Source organism: Mobula birostris, chromosome 18 (genome assembly GCF_030028105.1).
Source record: "Mobula birostris isolate sMobBir1 chromosome 18, sMobBir1.hap1, whole genome shotgun sequence".
Taxonomy (NCBI): Eukaryota; Metazoa; Chordata; class Chondrichthyes; order Myliobatiformes; family Myliobatidae; genus Mobula; species Mobula birostris.
In genome coordinates, this window is record NC_092387.1 from 18,607,579 (window position 1) to 18,623,757 (window position 16,179).

Sequence of the window (16,179 nt, forward strand, 5' to 3'; positions counted from 1 at the left end):
TCCCTTTTGTATAGGTGATATCTTCCCCAGAAAAGATCCTAATGATCAAGAAATCTGAAAGCCTACCTTCTGCACCAGTTTCTCAGCCATGCATTCATCTGCTAAATTGTACTATTTTTGCCGTCACTGCTGTTTGGCACAGGCAACAATCCAGAGATTACTATCTTGGTGGTCCTACTTGGCTTTCTACCTAGCTCCCTAAATTCTCTCTTCAGGACTACCTCCTTTTTTTTTTCTGCCTGTCATTTGTGCTAGTATGTATAAAGATTTCTGGCTGTTCAGTTTCCCCTTTTTGATTGCTGTGGACCCAATCCAAGAAATCCTTGACCCTGGCACCTGAGAGGCGACATGCGTCCATAGAAGCTCGTGTCTGCTCTATGTAATCCCATATAAGACTAGAAGATACGGGAGCAGAATTGGGCCATCTGGCCCATTGAGTCTGCTCTGCCATTCAATTATGGCTGATCCCTTTTTCCCCCTCTCTCACCACCACCTCAACCCCAGTTCCCAGACTTCTCCCTGTAACCTTTGCCGTGTCCAGTCAAGAACCTATCAACCTCTGCCTAAATGCACCCGTGACCTGGCCTCCACAGCTGCATGTGGCAACAAATTCCACAAATTCACCACCCTCTGGCTAAAGAAATTTCTCCATCTTTTTGAATGGACACCCCTCTATCCTGATGCTGTGCCCTCTTATTCTAGACTCTCCCATTATGGGAAACATCCTTTCCATATCTACTTTGTCTAGGCCTTTCAACATTGAAAGGTTTCAGTGAGATCTCCCCCCCCCCCCCCCCACCCCCAACCATCCTTCTGCATTTCAGCAAGTACAGACCCAGAGCCATCAAACGTTCCTCATATGATAACCCTTTCATTCCTGTAATTATCCTTGTGAGCCTCCTCTGGACCCCCTCCAATGCCAGCACATTGCTTCTAAGATGAGGGACCCAAAATTGTTCACAATACCTCAAGGTGAGGCTTCACCAGTGCTGCTATAAAGCCTCAGCATCACATCCTTGCTCTTGTATTCTAGACCTCTTGAAATGAGTGGCATTTACCTTCCTCACCACCAACTCAAGCTGCAAGTTAATCTTCAGGGTGTTCTGCACAAGGTCTTTCAAGTCCCTCTGTATCTCAGATTCCTGGATTTTCTCCCTGTTTAGAAAATAGTCTGCATATTTATTTCTACTATCAAAGTGCATGACCATGCATTTTCTAACATTGTATTTCATTTTCCACTTTCTTGCCCATTCTCCTACTTTTAACTTCTGCATCCTACCTGTTCTTCAACACTACCTGCCCCTCCACCAGTCTTTATTGCCAAGTTTGCAGATGATACAAAGCCATCTATTCCATCATCTAAATCATTTGTATATAGCATAAAGAGAAGTGGTCCCAACACCCACCCTTGTGGAACACCACTAGTCACTGGCAGCCAACCAGAAAAGGATCCTTTTATTCCCACTTGCTGTGTCCTACCAATCAGCCAATGTTTTAACCATGTTAGTAACTTTCCTGTAATACCATAGGATCATAACTTGGTAAGCAGCTTCATGTGTGGCACCTTGTCAAAGGCCTTCTGAAAGTCCAAATATACAACATCCACTGCATCCCCTTTATCCTACTTGTAATCTGTTCAAAGAATTCCAACAGGTTCATCAGGCAGGATTTTCCATGGAGAAACCATGTTGACTTTGTACTACCTTTCTTGTCCTGTGTCACCAAGTACTCCGTCACCTCATCCTTAACAATTGATTCTAACATCTTTCCAACCACTGAGGTCAGGCTAAATGGTCTATCATTTCCTCTCTGCTGTCTTCCTTAGAGTGAAGTGACATTTGCAATTTTCTAGTCCTCTGGTACCATGCCCGAGTCCAGTGATCTTTTGAAAGATCATTTTTAATACCACCACAATCACTAACGCTACCACTTTCAGAACCCTAGGATGCAGTTCATCTGGTCTGGGAGACTTGTGCACTTTTAAGTCTTACAGCTTTTTGAGTACTTTCTCCCTTGTAACAGTAACTGCGCCCACTTCTCTTCCTTTACACACTACAACATCAGACATATTGCTAGTGTCTTCCACAGTGAAGACTGATACAAAATACTCATTTAGTTCATCAGCTATCTCCTTGTCCCCATTATTATTTCTCCTGCCTCATTTTCTAAAGGTCCTATATCCACTCCCATTTCTCCTTTTAACATTGAAAAAGCTTTTACTATCCACTTTGATATTATTTGCTAGCTTGCTTTCATATTTCATCTTTTCCCTATCAATTATTTGAGTTGCTCCCAGTAGGTTTTTTAAACTTCCCAATCTTCTATCTTTCTACTAATTTTTGCTTTTTATCTCCTTCTCATGCTTTTACAGTAGCCTTGACTTCCCTTGTCAGCCATGGTTGTACTATTTTACCATTTGAGTTTTTCTTCATTTTTGGAATATATATGTCCTGCACCTTCCTCATTTTTCCCCAGAAATGAACACCATTGCTGCTCTGCTGACATCCCTGCCAGCAGCTCCTTCCAATTTACTTTGGCTAATCCTCTCTCATACCACTAATTTCCCTTAATCCACTGAAATACGGCTACATCACACTTTACTTTCTCCCTATCAGGTTTCAATTTGAACTCAAATCATATTGTGATCATTGGTTCCTAAAGCCCCCTAATTGTCTCTGGTTCATTGCATAACACCTAATCTAGTTTAGTTGATCTTCTAAACAATAAGCTGCTTTGAAAAGCTATCTCTTAAAGGATTCAACGAACTCTCGATCCATTACCAACCTGATTTTCCCAATTGACCTGCGTGTTAAAATCTTCCATGACTACCATAACATTGCCTTTTGACTCTTTTTGCTATTTCCTGTTGTAATCTGTGGTCCACCTCCCAGCCACTGTTGGGAGGCCTGTATATAACTGCCATCAGTGTCCTTTTATCCTTGCAGTTTCTTAACTCAACCCCCAAGGGTTCAACATCTTCCAATCCTATGTCACGTCTTTCTGCTGATTTGGCGCCATTCTTTACCAGCAGAGCCACACCCCCCCCCCACCCCCCCATGCCTACCTTCCTAACCCTCCGATACAACCTGTAACCTTGGACATTCAGCTCCCAACTACAAATATCCTTTAGCCACGATTCAGTGATGGCCACATCATACCTGGCAATCTGTAATAGTGCAAGATCATCCAGCTTATTTCTTGTACTACATGCTTTTAGATAAACACCTTGAGTACTGTGTTTGCTATCCTTTCTGATACTGCATCCCTAATGTTTTGATACCCAGCCTGTTAGCTGCAACCAAGTCCCATCACCTGCCATGGATTTCAAGTAGTGTAACTACTACAGTCCTCTACTTCCCTTCTCCACCCCCTGCCCATCCCCCAGTCGATGTGGCTCCCCCTTTAGGTCATTTCTTCATGCATGCACATGCAGTGATCCAAAGCAGTATACTTTAGAGGAAGGACCACAGGGTGTTCTGCAGTGGCTGTTCACTTCCTGTCCCTTTCCTGACAGTCACTTGGGTACTTGCCTCCTGCAATGTGGGGGTGACTACCTCCCTGTAGCTCCTATCACCACCTCAGTTTTCTGTATGTGCCAAAGAGGAATGTAGCAAAAACATGGTAGCAATTTCCTTTATTCCATCTGTAATTTGGCTAGTCTTATTAATCTCTGTATCAGTTTAAAGGATAAGAGACGGTTTTGAAAGGCAGTTGAAAACTGTAAACCTTTGCTCTCTGCTCTTTAAAATTTTGCAGGTGCAGGTCATACCTTGGGTCCTTTCTGACAGCAATTTTGTTCACAGCCCATCCCAGCGCCTGGATCCCAGTAAAACTGTTTTTGTTGGAGCATTGCATGGAATGTTGAATGCAGAGGCCCTGGCAGCAATCATGAATGACTTATTTGGTGGAGTGGTATATGCTGGTATTGATACGGACAAGCACAAGTATCCAATTGGTATGTTTCTACTGGGTGTTCCCAGTGTATTCTGATGTATCTCATTTTAAATTGGTCTCTGCACACCAGTTGGAAATTGAAATATTGTTTCAGTGATGTGATCTTTTAAGATTTATTGGTGCTGATGTTTTTAGTGATGTTCAAGTTTGCTGTTAAATTGGTATAGTTTTTTTCTGCTTCAGTCTGAGCATTTTACTTACAGGTATGTTATCTTTCACAAATTTGGGTCTGTTAATCATACAAGCTGCAAAAGAAATTTTGGATTCCTTGCACGTTACCATAATTGAACTAACAACTAATTTGTGCTCTTGGCATTCTTGCCAACATTGTATACATGTATCCGAAGGACATTGTTGTTTAGTCTAATTGAGTCTAAATTATGGGTTGTGTATAATAGATTTGTTTTAACTGTTAGATGTTGGTTTATTTTTAAACTTAATGTCATTCAAAAAATAATTAGCAAAAGCAGATAGCACTTTACACATTCCAAGGAACTTGAATGAATTGAGCTAAAATTAAGATGGTCATATTCCCTGGAAAAGTGTTTTAGGGAAGTGTCCAGATGAAAGGGGTTTATAGTTAAGGAACTGCAAAGCTGGCATAGGTGTTGCATCATTCCACTAAAGTGAAGGAAAAATGAGGAAATGGAGACAAATTAGTCTAATGCAACTTTTATATTTAAAAAAAAAAGGCTTCCTCAAAACTAAAACCTGTGAACTTGTCAGTCATAGAGCAATAGTGTAGAAACAGGCCCTCCAGCCTATCTAGTCTGCGCTAATCTGTTTTAGTTCTGCCTAGTTCTTTCAACCTACATCTGGACTATATCACTCATACTCCAACCATGTGTTTACCTATCCAAAAACTCTGGCAGCTCATTCCACACTTACACCACCTTCTAAGTGAAGTTTCCCTTCAGATTCCCCTTCTATTTTGCCTTTACACTAAACCTATGACCTCTAGTTTTAGTCTTGCCTGACCTTGTGGGTAGGGTCAAAGCTTGCATGGATCAATACTTGATCTCCTATTAGGGAACCAGACAGGTCAGGTGACAGAAGTATGTGTAGGCGAACATTTTGGGTCCAGTGACAATAATGTCATTAGTTTCAAGTTAATGGATAAGGATAGGTCTGGTTCCTTGAGTTAAAATCCTAAATTGGAGAAGGGCCAATTTTGTGGAAATGAAAGGATCTAAGAAGAGTGGATTGGGATAAGTTGTTTTCTGGCAAGGATGTGTTCAGTATGTGGAAGGCTTTCAAAGGCAAAATTATGAGTGCAGAGTTTGCATGTTCCTGCCAGGATTAAAGGCAAAGTTAACAGGCATAGGAAACCTTGGTTTTCAAGGGATATTGGCGATCTGGTTATGAAAAATACTATACTTTGTTGCCAAACAATTGATACTAGAACATACAATCATCACAACAATACTTGATTCTGTGCTTCCTGCTCCCTGGATTGCAAATTAAATATTAAAAATAAAAATAGTAAAAATTAGTAAATATTAAAAATTTAAATTATAAATCATAAATGGAAAATAAAAAATGGAAAGTAAGGTAGTGCAAAAAAAAAAAAAAAAAAAAAACAGACAGGTCTGGATACTTGGAGGGTACGGCTCAGATCCGGGTCAGGATCCGTTCAGCAGTCTTATCACAGTTGGAAAGGAGCTGTTCCCAAATCTGGCCATACGAGTCTTTAAGCTCCTGAGCCTTCTCCTGGCGGGAAGAGGGATGGAAAGTGTGTTGGCTGGGTGGGTTGTGGCCTTGATTATCCTGGCAGCACTGCTCTGACAGTAGTGTAAAGTGAGTCCACGGACAGAAGATTGGTTTGTGTGATGTGCTGCGCCGTGTTCACTATCTTCTGCAGCTTCTTTCGGTCTTGGACAGGACAACTTCCATACCAGCTTGTGATGCACCCTAGAAGGATGCTTTCTACGGTGCATCTATAAAAATTAGTGAGGGTTTTAGGGGACAGGCCAAATTTCTTTAGTTTTCTCAGGAAGTAAAGGTGCTGGTGGGCCGCCTTGGCAGTGAACTCTGCTTGGTTGGACCAAGTCAGGTTATTTGTGATATTGACCCCGAGGAACTTAAAGCTTTTGACCTGTTCCACTTGCACACCTTTGATGTAAATTGGGTCGTGCGGTCCACTACTCCTTCTGAAGTCAACAACCAATTCCTTCGTCTTGCTGATGTTGAGGGATAAGTTATTGTCTTCACACCATGCCACCAGATTCTTAATTTCCTCTCTGTACTCACTCATCATTACCCGAGATGTGGCCTACAATTGTTGTGTCATCAGCAAACTTGTATATTGAGTTTGATGAAAACTTGGCTACACAATCATGGGTGTACAGTGAGTACAGCAGGGGGCTGAGTACACAGCTTCACTCACAACACGCTGGTGGAAACGATGAGTCGACATTTCGGGCCGGAACCCTTCGTCAGGACTGTAGGGGGAAGGGGCAGAGGCCCTATAAAGAAGGTGGGGGGGAGGGTGGGAAGGAGAAGGCTAGTCAGTTCCAGGTGAAAAACCAGTAAGGGGAAAGATAAAGGGGGTAGGGTAAGGGAGGCAGGGAGGTGATAGGCAGGAAAGGTGAAGAAAGAACAGGGGAAAACAATGGGTAGTAGTAAGAGGTGGGACCATGAGGGAGGTGGTAGGCAGCTGGGGGAGGGGCAGAATGACATAGGGATAGGGGGAGGGAATTACCAGAAGTTGGAGGATTTTGTGTTCATACCAAGGGGCTGGAGACTACCTAGATGGTATATGAGGTGTTGCTCCTCCACCCTGAGTTTATCCTCATGGCAGTAGAGGAGGCCATGTATGGACGTATCTGAATGGGAGTGGGAAGCAGAGTTGAAGTGGGTGGCTACTGGGAGATCCTGTCTGTTTTGGCAGACAGAGCTGGAGGAAGCGGTCCCCCAATCTGCGTCGGGTTTCACCAATGTAGAGGAGGCCGCACCGGGAGCACCAGATGCAATAGATGACCCCAACAGACTCAAGTGAAGTGTTGCCTCACTTGGAAGTACTGTTTGGGGCCCTGAATGGTGGCAAGAGAGGAGGTGTGGGGACAGGTGTAGCACTTGCACTTACAGGGATAAGTGCCAGGTGGGAGATCCGTCTGGAGGGACCGATCCCTGCAGAAGGTGGAGAGGGAAAGATGTGCTTAGTGGTGGGGTCCTGTTGAAGGTGGCGGAAGTTGCGGAGGATAATGTGTTGGATCCGGAGGCTAGTGGGGTGGTAGGTGAGGACAAGGGGAACTCTGTCCCTGTTGTGGTGGCGGGAGGATGGGGTGAGAGCCGAAGTGCGGGAAATGGAGGAGATGCAGGTGAGAGCATCATTGATGACAGCAGAAGGGAAACCACGATCCTTAAAGAGGACATTTGAGATGTCCTGGAATGGAAAACCTCATCCTCGGAGCAGATGCAGCGGAGATGGAGGAACTGGGAATAGGGAGTGGCATTTTTGCATGTGGCGGGGTAGGAAGAGGTATAGTTGAGGTAGTTATGAGAGTCAGTGGGCTTGTAGAAGATGTCAGTGGACAGTCTTTCCAGAGGTGGAGACTGAGAGATGGAGAAAAGGGAGAGAAGTGTCTTGAGATAGACTGTGAATTTGAAGGCTGGGTGGACGTTTGAAGTAAAGTCGATGAAATTGACGAGCTCAGCATGGGCGCAGGAAGCAGCACCAATGTAGTCGTCAATGTATGGAAGGAAAAGTTGGGGAGTAGTACCAGAATAGGTTTGGAGTACAGACTGTTCCACATAACCAACAGAGGCAGGCATAGCTAGGGCCCAGGCGAGTTCCCTTGGTCTGAAGAAAGTGGGAAGAGCCAAAACACATAACCACCAAAGAGGCAGGCATAGCTAGACACAGCTTTGCGGGGCACCGGTGCCCAGAGTGATTGTAGAGGAGAGCTTGTCCCCTATTTTTATAGCCTGGGTCCTGTCTGTGAGGAAGTTGAAGATCCAGCTGCAGATCTGAGTGCTAAGGCCCAAGTTCCAGAGCTTAGGAATCAGTTTATTTGGAATGATGGTGTTAAAGGCAGAGCTGTAGTCAATGAAAAGGAGCCTTACGTATGCGTTGTTCTTCAGGTGTTCTAAGGAGGACTGTAGGGCCAGAGAGATGGCATCTGCTGTTGACCTGTTGCTTCAGTAGGTGAATTGCAAAGCGTCGAGGTTGACCGGTAGGCTGTGGTTGATGTGCGCCATAACCAGTCTCTCGAAGCACTTCATAGCAATTGTTGTCAGAGCCACAGGGCGATAGTCATTCAGGCATGCTGCCTTGCTCTTCTTCAGCACTGGGATTATTGTTGCTGCCTTAAAACACGAGGGGATCTTAGACTGAAGCAAGGAGCAGTTGAAGATTTCAGCAAACACTCCAGCTAACTCGCTTGCACAGGCCCAGAGAACCCATCCTGGTATGCCATCTGGGCCCATTGCCCTCTTTGGATTTATCTTCAGGAAGGCCCTTCTAATGTCATCCTCAGTGACGATGAATCTCGATGCCATCAGGTCTGGTTCATCCGGAGGGAGAGGGACACTCCTGTTCGAATCTTGCGTAGAATACGTTAAGTTCGTCAGGAAAAGAAGTGCCACAGTTATTGATATTCCCAGCCTTTTCTTTGTGCCCAGTGAGCTCATTTAGACCCTGCCATAGTCTACTGGCATCCCTCTGGCTAGCCTGGGCTTCCAACTTGGCTTGATATTGCCTTTTGGTGCCCTTAATGGCTTTCCGGAGTTTGTGCCTGGATTCTGTGTAGCGACTGGTATCCCCGGACCTAAAAGCTGTAGCCTTTTAAAAAGGGTCTTGACCTCCTAATTCATCCAAGGTTTCTGGTTAAGGAATACCTGGATCGTCTTGCGAGACACAAAGTCCTCCGTGCATTTCCAAATAAAGTCCGTGACAGCTGAGGCATACTCATCGAGGTTAGCTGCCGAGTCGTTGAATACTAACCAGTCCACCAATTCAAAGCAGTCACAGAGAGCCTCATCCGTTTCCTCCGTCCAACGCAACACTACTTTTGACACAGTGACCTCCCGCTTCAGTTTCTGTTTGTAAGTCGGGAGGAGCAGTACGGCCTGATGGTCCGATTTTCCGAAGTGAGGTCATGGGACTGAACAGTAGGCATCCTTGACTGCTGTGTAGCAGTGGGTATAAAAGAGAGGTGTATAGCAAGTATAGGCAACAAGGAACAAATTAGTTAATTGAAGAGTATAGAAAATGTAAGAAAATGCTAAAGGAGGAAATCAGGAAGGCAAAAAGACATGATGTTGCTTTGGCAGATAATATGAAGGTAAACCTGAAGGGTTTCTACAAGTATATTAAGAGTGAAAGGATAGTAAGGGACAAAATTGGCCCCCTAGAAGATCAAAGTGGTTGTCTGTGTGGAGCTTCATGAGATGGGGAGAGATCTTGAACAATTTTTTTGCATCAGTATTTACTCAGGAAATTGGCATAGTGTATATGGAAGGGAAACAAGCAACAATGTCAAGCAACATATAGAGATTAAAGAGGAGGAGATATATATATATATAATTTAAAAAAAAGAGGAGGTGGTGATAATATATATATTATTTATTTATTTATTTTTAAAAAAGGCTCCAAAAGTAAACCAGGTAATTACAGGCCAGTGAGCCTGACATCAGTAGTAGGTAAATTATTGGAAGGTGTTTTGAGAGATTGGATATACAAGTATTTGGACAGTCAAGGGCTGATTAAGGATAGTCAGCATGGCTTTGTGTGTGGTAGATTGTGTTTAACAAATCTTGTAGAGTTTTTTGAGGAGGTCACTAAGAAAGTTGATAAAGGAAGGGCTGTGGTTATTGTCTATATATTGTTATTCTCTTAGTAAGGCCTTTGATAAGGTTCCCACAAGGGAGGTTAGTTCAGAAGATTCAGACACTAGGTATCCATGGATTCGAAATTGGCTGTGTGGGAGAAGATAGTGGTAGTGGATGATCGCTTATCAGACTGGAGGCCCGTGACTAGTGGTGTGCCTCAAGGATCTGTGCTGGGACCATTGTTGTTTGTTGTCTATATCAATGATCTAGATAATTTGGTAAATTGGATCAGCAAGTTTGCTGATGACACTAAGATAGGAGGCATTGACAGTGAGGAAGGCTTTCAAAGCTTGCAGAGGGATCTGGACCAACTGGAGGGGTGGGCCAGAAAGTGGCAGATGGAATTTAATGCAGATAAATGAGAGATGTTGCATTTTGGAAGGACAAATCAAGGTAGGATATGCACAGTAAATGGTAGGGCACTGAGGAGTGCAGAGGAATGAAGGGATCTGGGAGTTCAGATACATAATTCCCTGAAAGTGGTGTCACAGGTAGACAGTTGTAAAGAAGGCTTTTGGCATCCTGGTATTCATAAATCAAAGTATTGAGTATAGGAGTTGGGATGTTATGGGGAGGTTGTATAAGACATTGGTGAGGCTAAATTTGGGGTATTGTGTACAGTTCTGGTCACCTAACTACAGGAAGGATATCAGTAAAATTGAAAGAGTGCAGAGATTTACTAGTATGTTGCCGGGTCTTCAGGAGTTGAGTTACAGGGAAAGATTGAACAAGTTAGGATTTTATTCCTTGAGTGTAGAAGAATGAGGGGAGATTTGATAGAGGTTTACAAAATGATGAGGGGTATAGACAGTAAATGTGAATAGACTCCTTCCACTTAGATTAGGAGAGATACATATAGGAGGACATGGCTTTAGGGTGAAAGGGGAAAGGTTTAGGGGGAACTTCACTCAGTGGTGGAGTGTGGAGCGAGCTGCCATTTGACATGGTAAATGCGGGCTCACTCTTAATTTTAAGAATAAACTGGATAGGTACATGGATGGCAGAGGTCTGGAGGGTTATGGACTGGATGCAGGTCAATGGGACTAGTGGAATGTTTTGGCATAGACTAGAAGGGCCGAATGGCCTGTTTTCTGTGCCATAGTGTTCTATGTATATAAGACTTTATCAAAAGTGCTAGATTTATTTGTCACATACATTGAAAATAATATATAAAATTGTTTTGCATCAATATCCAACAGTCACAGGATTGTGCTGGGGCAGCCCGCATGGTCGCTATGCCTCAGACATAGCATGTCCACAACTCTCTAACCCAGCTGTACATCTTTGGAATTTGGGATGAAACCTGTATTTACCCTATCTATACCCCCTCACTGTGTACACCTATATCAAATCTCCCCTCACTCACCTACATGCAAAGGAATAAACTCCTAACCTATTCATCCTTTTCCTGTAACTCGGGTTCTCAAGTTCCAGCAACACCCTTGTTAATATTACCTGCAGTCCTTCATGCTTGTTGGTATCTTACCTGTAAGAGATCAAAATTACCCACAGTACTCCAAATTCAACTTCAGTAATGTCTTGTACAACTTCAAGAGCACCTGTACTATACTCGATGCCCCGATTTATGATTGCCATTGTGGCAGAAGCCCTCTTTACAACCCTATCTACCTGTGATAACACTTTCAAGGAATTGGGATTTATATTTACAGATCACTTTGTTTTACCACACATCTCAGTGCTCCAGCATTCAATGTGCAAGTCATACCCTGGTTTGTCCTATCAACATGCTACATCATTGTCTGCATTAAATTCCATTGCCATTCTTCAGTCCACTTTCCCAGCTGGTCCAGATCGTGCTGCAAGCTTTGGCCTTCCTCACTGTGCACTATGTCCTGTTCTCTTTCTCCTCCCCCCCCCCCCCCCAAAAAAAAATCTTGGTGCCATCTGCAAATTTGCTAAAACATTGTACCACTTATGTAAATAATTAATATAGATGTTAAACAACTATAGACCCAGCGCTGATCCTTGTAGTACTCCACTAGTCACAGGCTCACCCAAGACCCATTCAGAGAGACACCAATGTACTACCACTGTCTTTACTTACTAAGCTAAGTGCTGAATCCAATTTACCTGAGAAACCGGTTTGATTTTGTGGATGGGAATCTGTTGAGATACAGGGCAGAATAAGCCCTCCTTTCCTTTGAGCTGTACTGCCCAGCAATTCCCTGATTTAATCCTTGCCCAATTACAGGACCATTTACAATGACCAATTAACCTACCAGCTGGTGTATCTTTGGACTATGGGAGGAAACCTGAACACTTGGAGGAAATCCACATGGTCATTGGGAGAATGTACAACCTTGCAGGCAGTGGTGGTCTGTCCCCCCCCTCCCCCCCCCCCCCCCCAAAAGGGCATTTGGCAAATGCTCAAATAATGGGAAGTGCTGATTTTGGTATTGATAGGATTAGTGTTGAAAGAATCTTTTGGGGTTACAACTATTCATTATTTATAAATGGATTGTGGATGGAAAGGTTTGACAATGATACAAAGGTACATAATATTGCAGATGGAGGTATCAAAAGTTCCAGTAAAATTAAAATTGAATTTATTCAATGAAATTTATTTAAGAGTCTTAAAGATTAAATGGTGAAAATCTAGAGGTAGAGATCCAGAGATTTTGGTTAACTACAGCAGCAAGTTCTATTTGAGTATGTTGTGTTTTACCACAGGAGCTGATACTCATTCTGCTAACTGTTGACCATTTCTGTGAAACCTCATTTTGAACTTGTCAAGTGGCTCAATTTTTGACTCAATGTATTTTTTGTAGCTGGTGATTAGGAATAGGCTCATCTCAATTACTTTTCAGGCATGGTAAGGTTAATGTATTTAAACTAGAAATGTGACCTTTACTATGATCTCATTGATGGACCAATATTTCTAATTCCTTTTAAGAGGTCTGTCACAATCTTTTGTAGTATGTGAAGGAAATTGCCTTTTAAACTCACGAGAGCATAGGCCATCAACTTTTTGCTGTTGATGTTTCTGTAGCAGGCAGTTTCTTTTTTGATGTTGAGTTGCTAGCTCGACACTCAACTCAGCACGGATGGAAAGCATGCCAGGGGAGCTGGCTGGTTTTGAACTCGGGAGCCTTCGCTCCAAAGTCCGGCGCTGATGCCACTACGCCACCAGCCGGCCTTTTGTACTACATGTAGGAGAGGCCAATTCCTGAGAAGATGTAAGATGCTGGTGGAAATGTAACAGTTTGAATAAAGCTGGGGTTGTAAGTTAGTGTGCAAATGTATAACTTAATGTTATGCATTCAAAGGCTAATATAGCTAACAAATTCTGCTGTTAACTGTATAGAATATTATGATTTGTGTAATCTATTTAATACAGCTTTCATTTCAAGAACTCCGTTCAAAGCCAGCTAGTTCTAATCTTCTGAACTAGATATTTTGTATAGGTTGCAATACCTTGTATGGGTTGAATTTGAGACTAGTTGGCTTTGAACAAGTGAAACTGCTATGCATAATAATGTTGCTTCAGTGGTCTCCCAGTCTGATGACCTTTAGAATTACAAATGGAAGGTTGTGCAGCTGCTAAGATGTCAATCAGTGCCCTTGTATACTCAACTGGAGGAGGTTTAAAATTTTAGCTAATAAGTACTCCATGTAAATGTGAAATGATGTTTAGCCTATTTTAGTACTCATTTAGAAGAAATTAAATCCACAGTCAATTCAGACTAGATGTTTCTGTTGCAAGCTCCTTCTGTACTTAATGTCTCGAGGCCTCAATGTAAACAATCCTGTACACTGCATTAAAAAAGAGGGGTGATTTTAAAAAAACACTTTTTCGTTTAGAATTCAGTAGACTGACTTGTTGTTTGGATCTGTTCTGGTTTGACCCTTCCCCATTTTAAATACTCTTAAACTACCTTTGTGGCAGAAATCTAACCTATCTGAAAATGGGCTGGAAATTTAAGAATGTAGAAAATGTGGTACCAGTTAAATGTTTAATCCTTGCTACTGAGGAAACACCACACTTTTTTAACCTTTGCTTTTATTGTCATAGTCATACTTTTTTTCCCCCCGGGATCAATAAAGTATGACTATTATTAAGTAACATTAGAAACATGTCTATTTGTGTTCAGATCTATGACATTTTGAGTGATGCTAGTTGAGATGGACTGATTAAGTTTCTTGTCTGTCCTGAACATTGTGCTTTTGGATTAAATTGCTTGTTTAATATAGGATCTGAAACTTCCAACTTGGTTTAAGTTGATATAGATTAGACAACCTTCCACTAAAGTGATACTAATGATCAGTGTCAGTATTTTAATTCATTTTCTCTGTAGTGCTAAAGTTTGTCGAGATCAGTCATAGAACAAAAATTCAAGGACTTTGCTTGATCTGTTGGAACACTAGATTTTTTTTTAACAAATTTTAAGATTGCAATAAATTCCTTCACATTTCTGTTCCTATGAAGCCCTCAACCAGGGTATAATTTCTGCAAGGGAAAGTTTGGAGGATGCTATCATATTCCTTGAACTTGACCTCAAACTAATTTGGTTTTTAAGCTTTTGAATGTGTATGAATATTACCACATTCTGGTAAGAGTGGTTAAACCATTAATTTCCATTTCCAGATACCTCTGTTTTGACCAAATACCCAACAAAACTTGCATGAACCATTGTAAATAGGCCAGCATTAAGTGGCTTTAAAAATTCAGCTGGTGAAGCAGTAACTACATGCAGCTTGATCCAACATACTTTGTCTACAACTTCATACACTGAATTTTCATTGTATTTGTATTCTGGCTTTGCTTGATGTAATCTTTCAGAGATTGGCTTATAATAGGATGCTTGATTCAGTAGTCCAAACACTCCCAGATATGCTTCTGTGTAAGTGAAAGAGGATGTTTGTTCTGGCTGCTTACTGCTGTGTAGAAAAACTCTCAAATATCTGCCCTCAGCTGGTGCTTCCCCAGCATTCAATCTCCCTGCAGCTTGATGTGGACAGATGCTTTTGAGGGTTGGTGTTGGGTGGAGCAGCCAGTGGTGCCATGGATTATCATTTCTCATCATGCTGGATTCAATGGAATTTTTCTCCTTTGGCAGTAGTCACACTAGGCTGGTACATTTTCTCTAGTAATATTTTATTGCCAGGCTACTTACTACAGAATCCCTGATTGCAGTGAGTTATACAGTTAAATGGAGACAGCTTCTATCCATCTAACATGGGATATTGATATGTGACGCAGTATATGCCTGCTCTGCACTTGGCACACCAGCCAGGGTGCATTCCTGAGCCCCACTCCTTAACCTAGCCTACGTTAACTCCAGTCTACTTTGGCAGCTCTTCCAGAGTTAAGTAGTAATTTGTGCCAGATTCTTGATTGTGTATAACTTTGCCTAGCATCAAAGAGTGCGTAATGTTGACCCCTTAGCATCAATTTTGTTAGTGTACTTGTTTCTAGTGATATCCTTCAGAGGTACCAATGTACTTGTAAAGATTGTTTTCCCAAAGTCTGAAAAGGGACACGGATATTATGCCAAAGAACCATTGTTTAGTCTCAAGCCTATAAATGGGATAGAGTTGCCAGTAGCTCCCAATAGTTAAATTGTTCAACAAAATCAAAGCTGTTTTCCCCCTTGGCGTTTAATGCAATGATCAAATTTGCATGATGCAAACTTTGTGTGACATATCAAAATCTTGTTTTCATTTGGTGGTTGTTTTGAAAGGTTGAAGACATGATCTGGGATTCAGAATAAATGTAATTTTGCTCCAAGGAATATTAAAGGATTACTAAACAATTGAAATGCAAGTAATTTGTACATGATGCTTTGGAAAGTCTCACAAGTATCAAAGTTTTTAAATCATTGAATTCATTGTTGATGTTTTGGTGGCTAATTGAATCTTTAGCTTGATTTGTATTTAGGTTCTGGTCGAGTCACCTTTAATAACCAACGCAGTTACTTGAATGCAGTTGGAGCTGCCTTTGTAGAGATAAAGACTCCAAAGTTCACAAAGAAGGTAAATTGTGTTTTTAAGTTGCTAATATTTAGAGGAATAAAATATTTGACTAATTGAAATATTTCTTGATTAAAGGTGCAGATTGATCCATACCTAGAGGACTCCATGTGCCAAGCATGCAGTACTCAACCAGGACCGTTCTTTTGCAGAGATCCAGTAAGTTTTCTTGACGTACAAGAATCTTGCCAATTATATCATTAACAGGAATTCTTTAGTATTGTGAACATGCTTATGCCTTTTATTCTAATTTCAAAGGGAATGCTAATGACTGCAGTTTTAAATGATGTATGGATAAATGGGTTAATAAGCTGTAATAGGAAGTGTTGGAAGTACTCAGCAAGTCGAGCCACATCCCTCGGAGCACAACTATTCTCTGAACGTGAAAGGTCTTTAACTTAA

General features: G+C 42.0%; 1 protein-coding gene across 7 annotated transcripts in view; it reads left to right on the top strand.

The window, feature by feature from the left end:
* The window catches only part of LOC140211987 (cytoplasmic polyadenylation element-binding protein 1-like), a 111,299-nt gene that overhangs the window by 93,126 nt on the left and 1,994 nt on the right, over nt 1-16,179 (top strand). For all 7 annotated transcript variants that reach the window (XM_072282308.1, XM_072282305.1, XM_072282306.1 and 4 more), the window contains 3 exons: nt 3,757-3,955; nt 15,686-15,780; nt 15,856-15,936. In XM_072282308.1, coding sequence (XP_072138409.1) covers nt 3,757-3,955; nt 15,686-15,780; nt 15,856-15,936 — 375 coding nt within the window. The remainder of the gene's footprint in view (nt 1-3,756; nt 3,956-15,685; nt 15,781-15,855; nt 15,937-16,179) is intronic.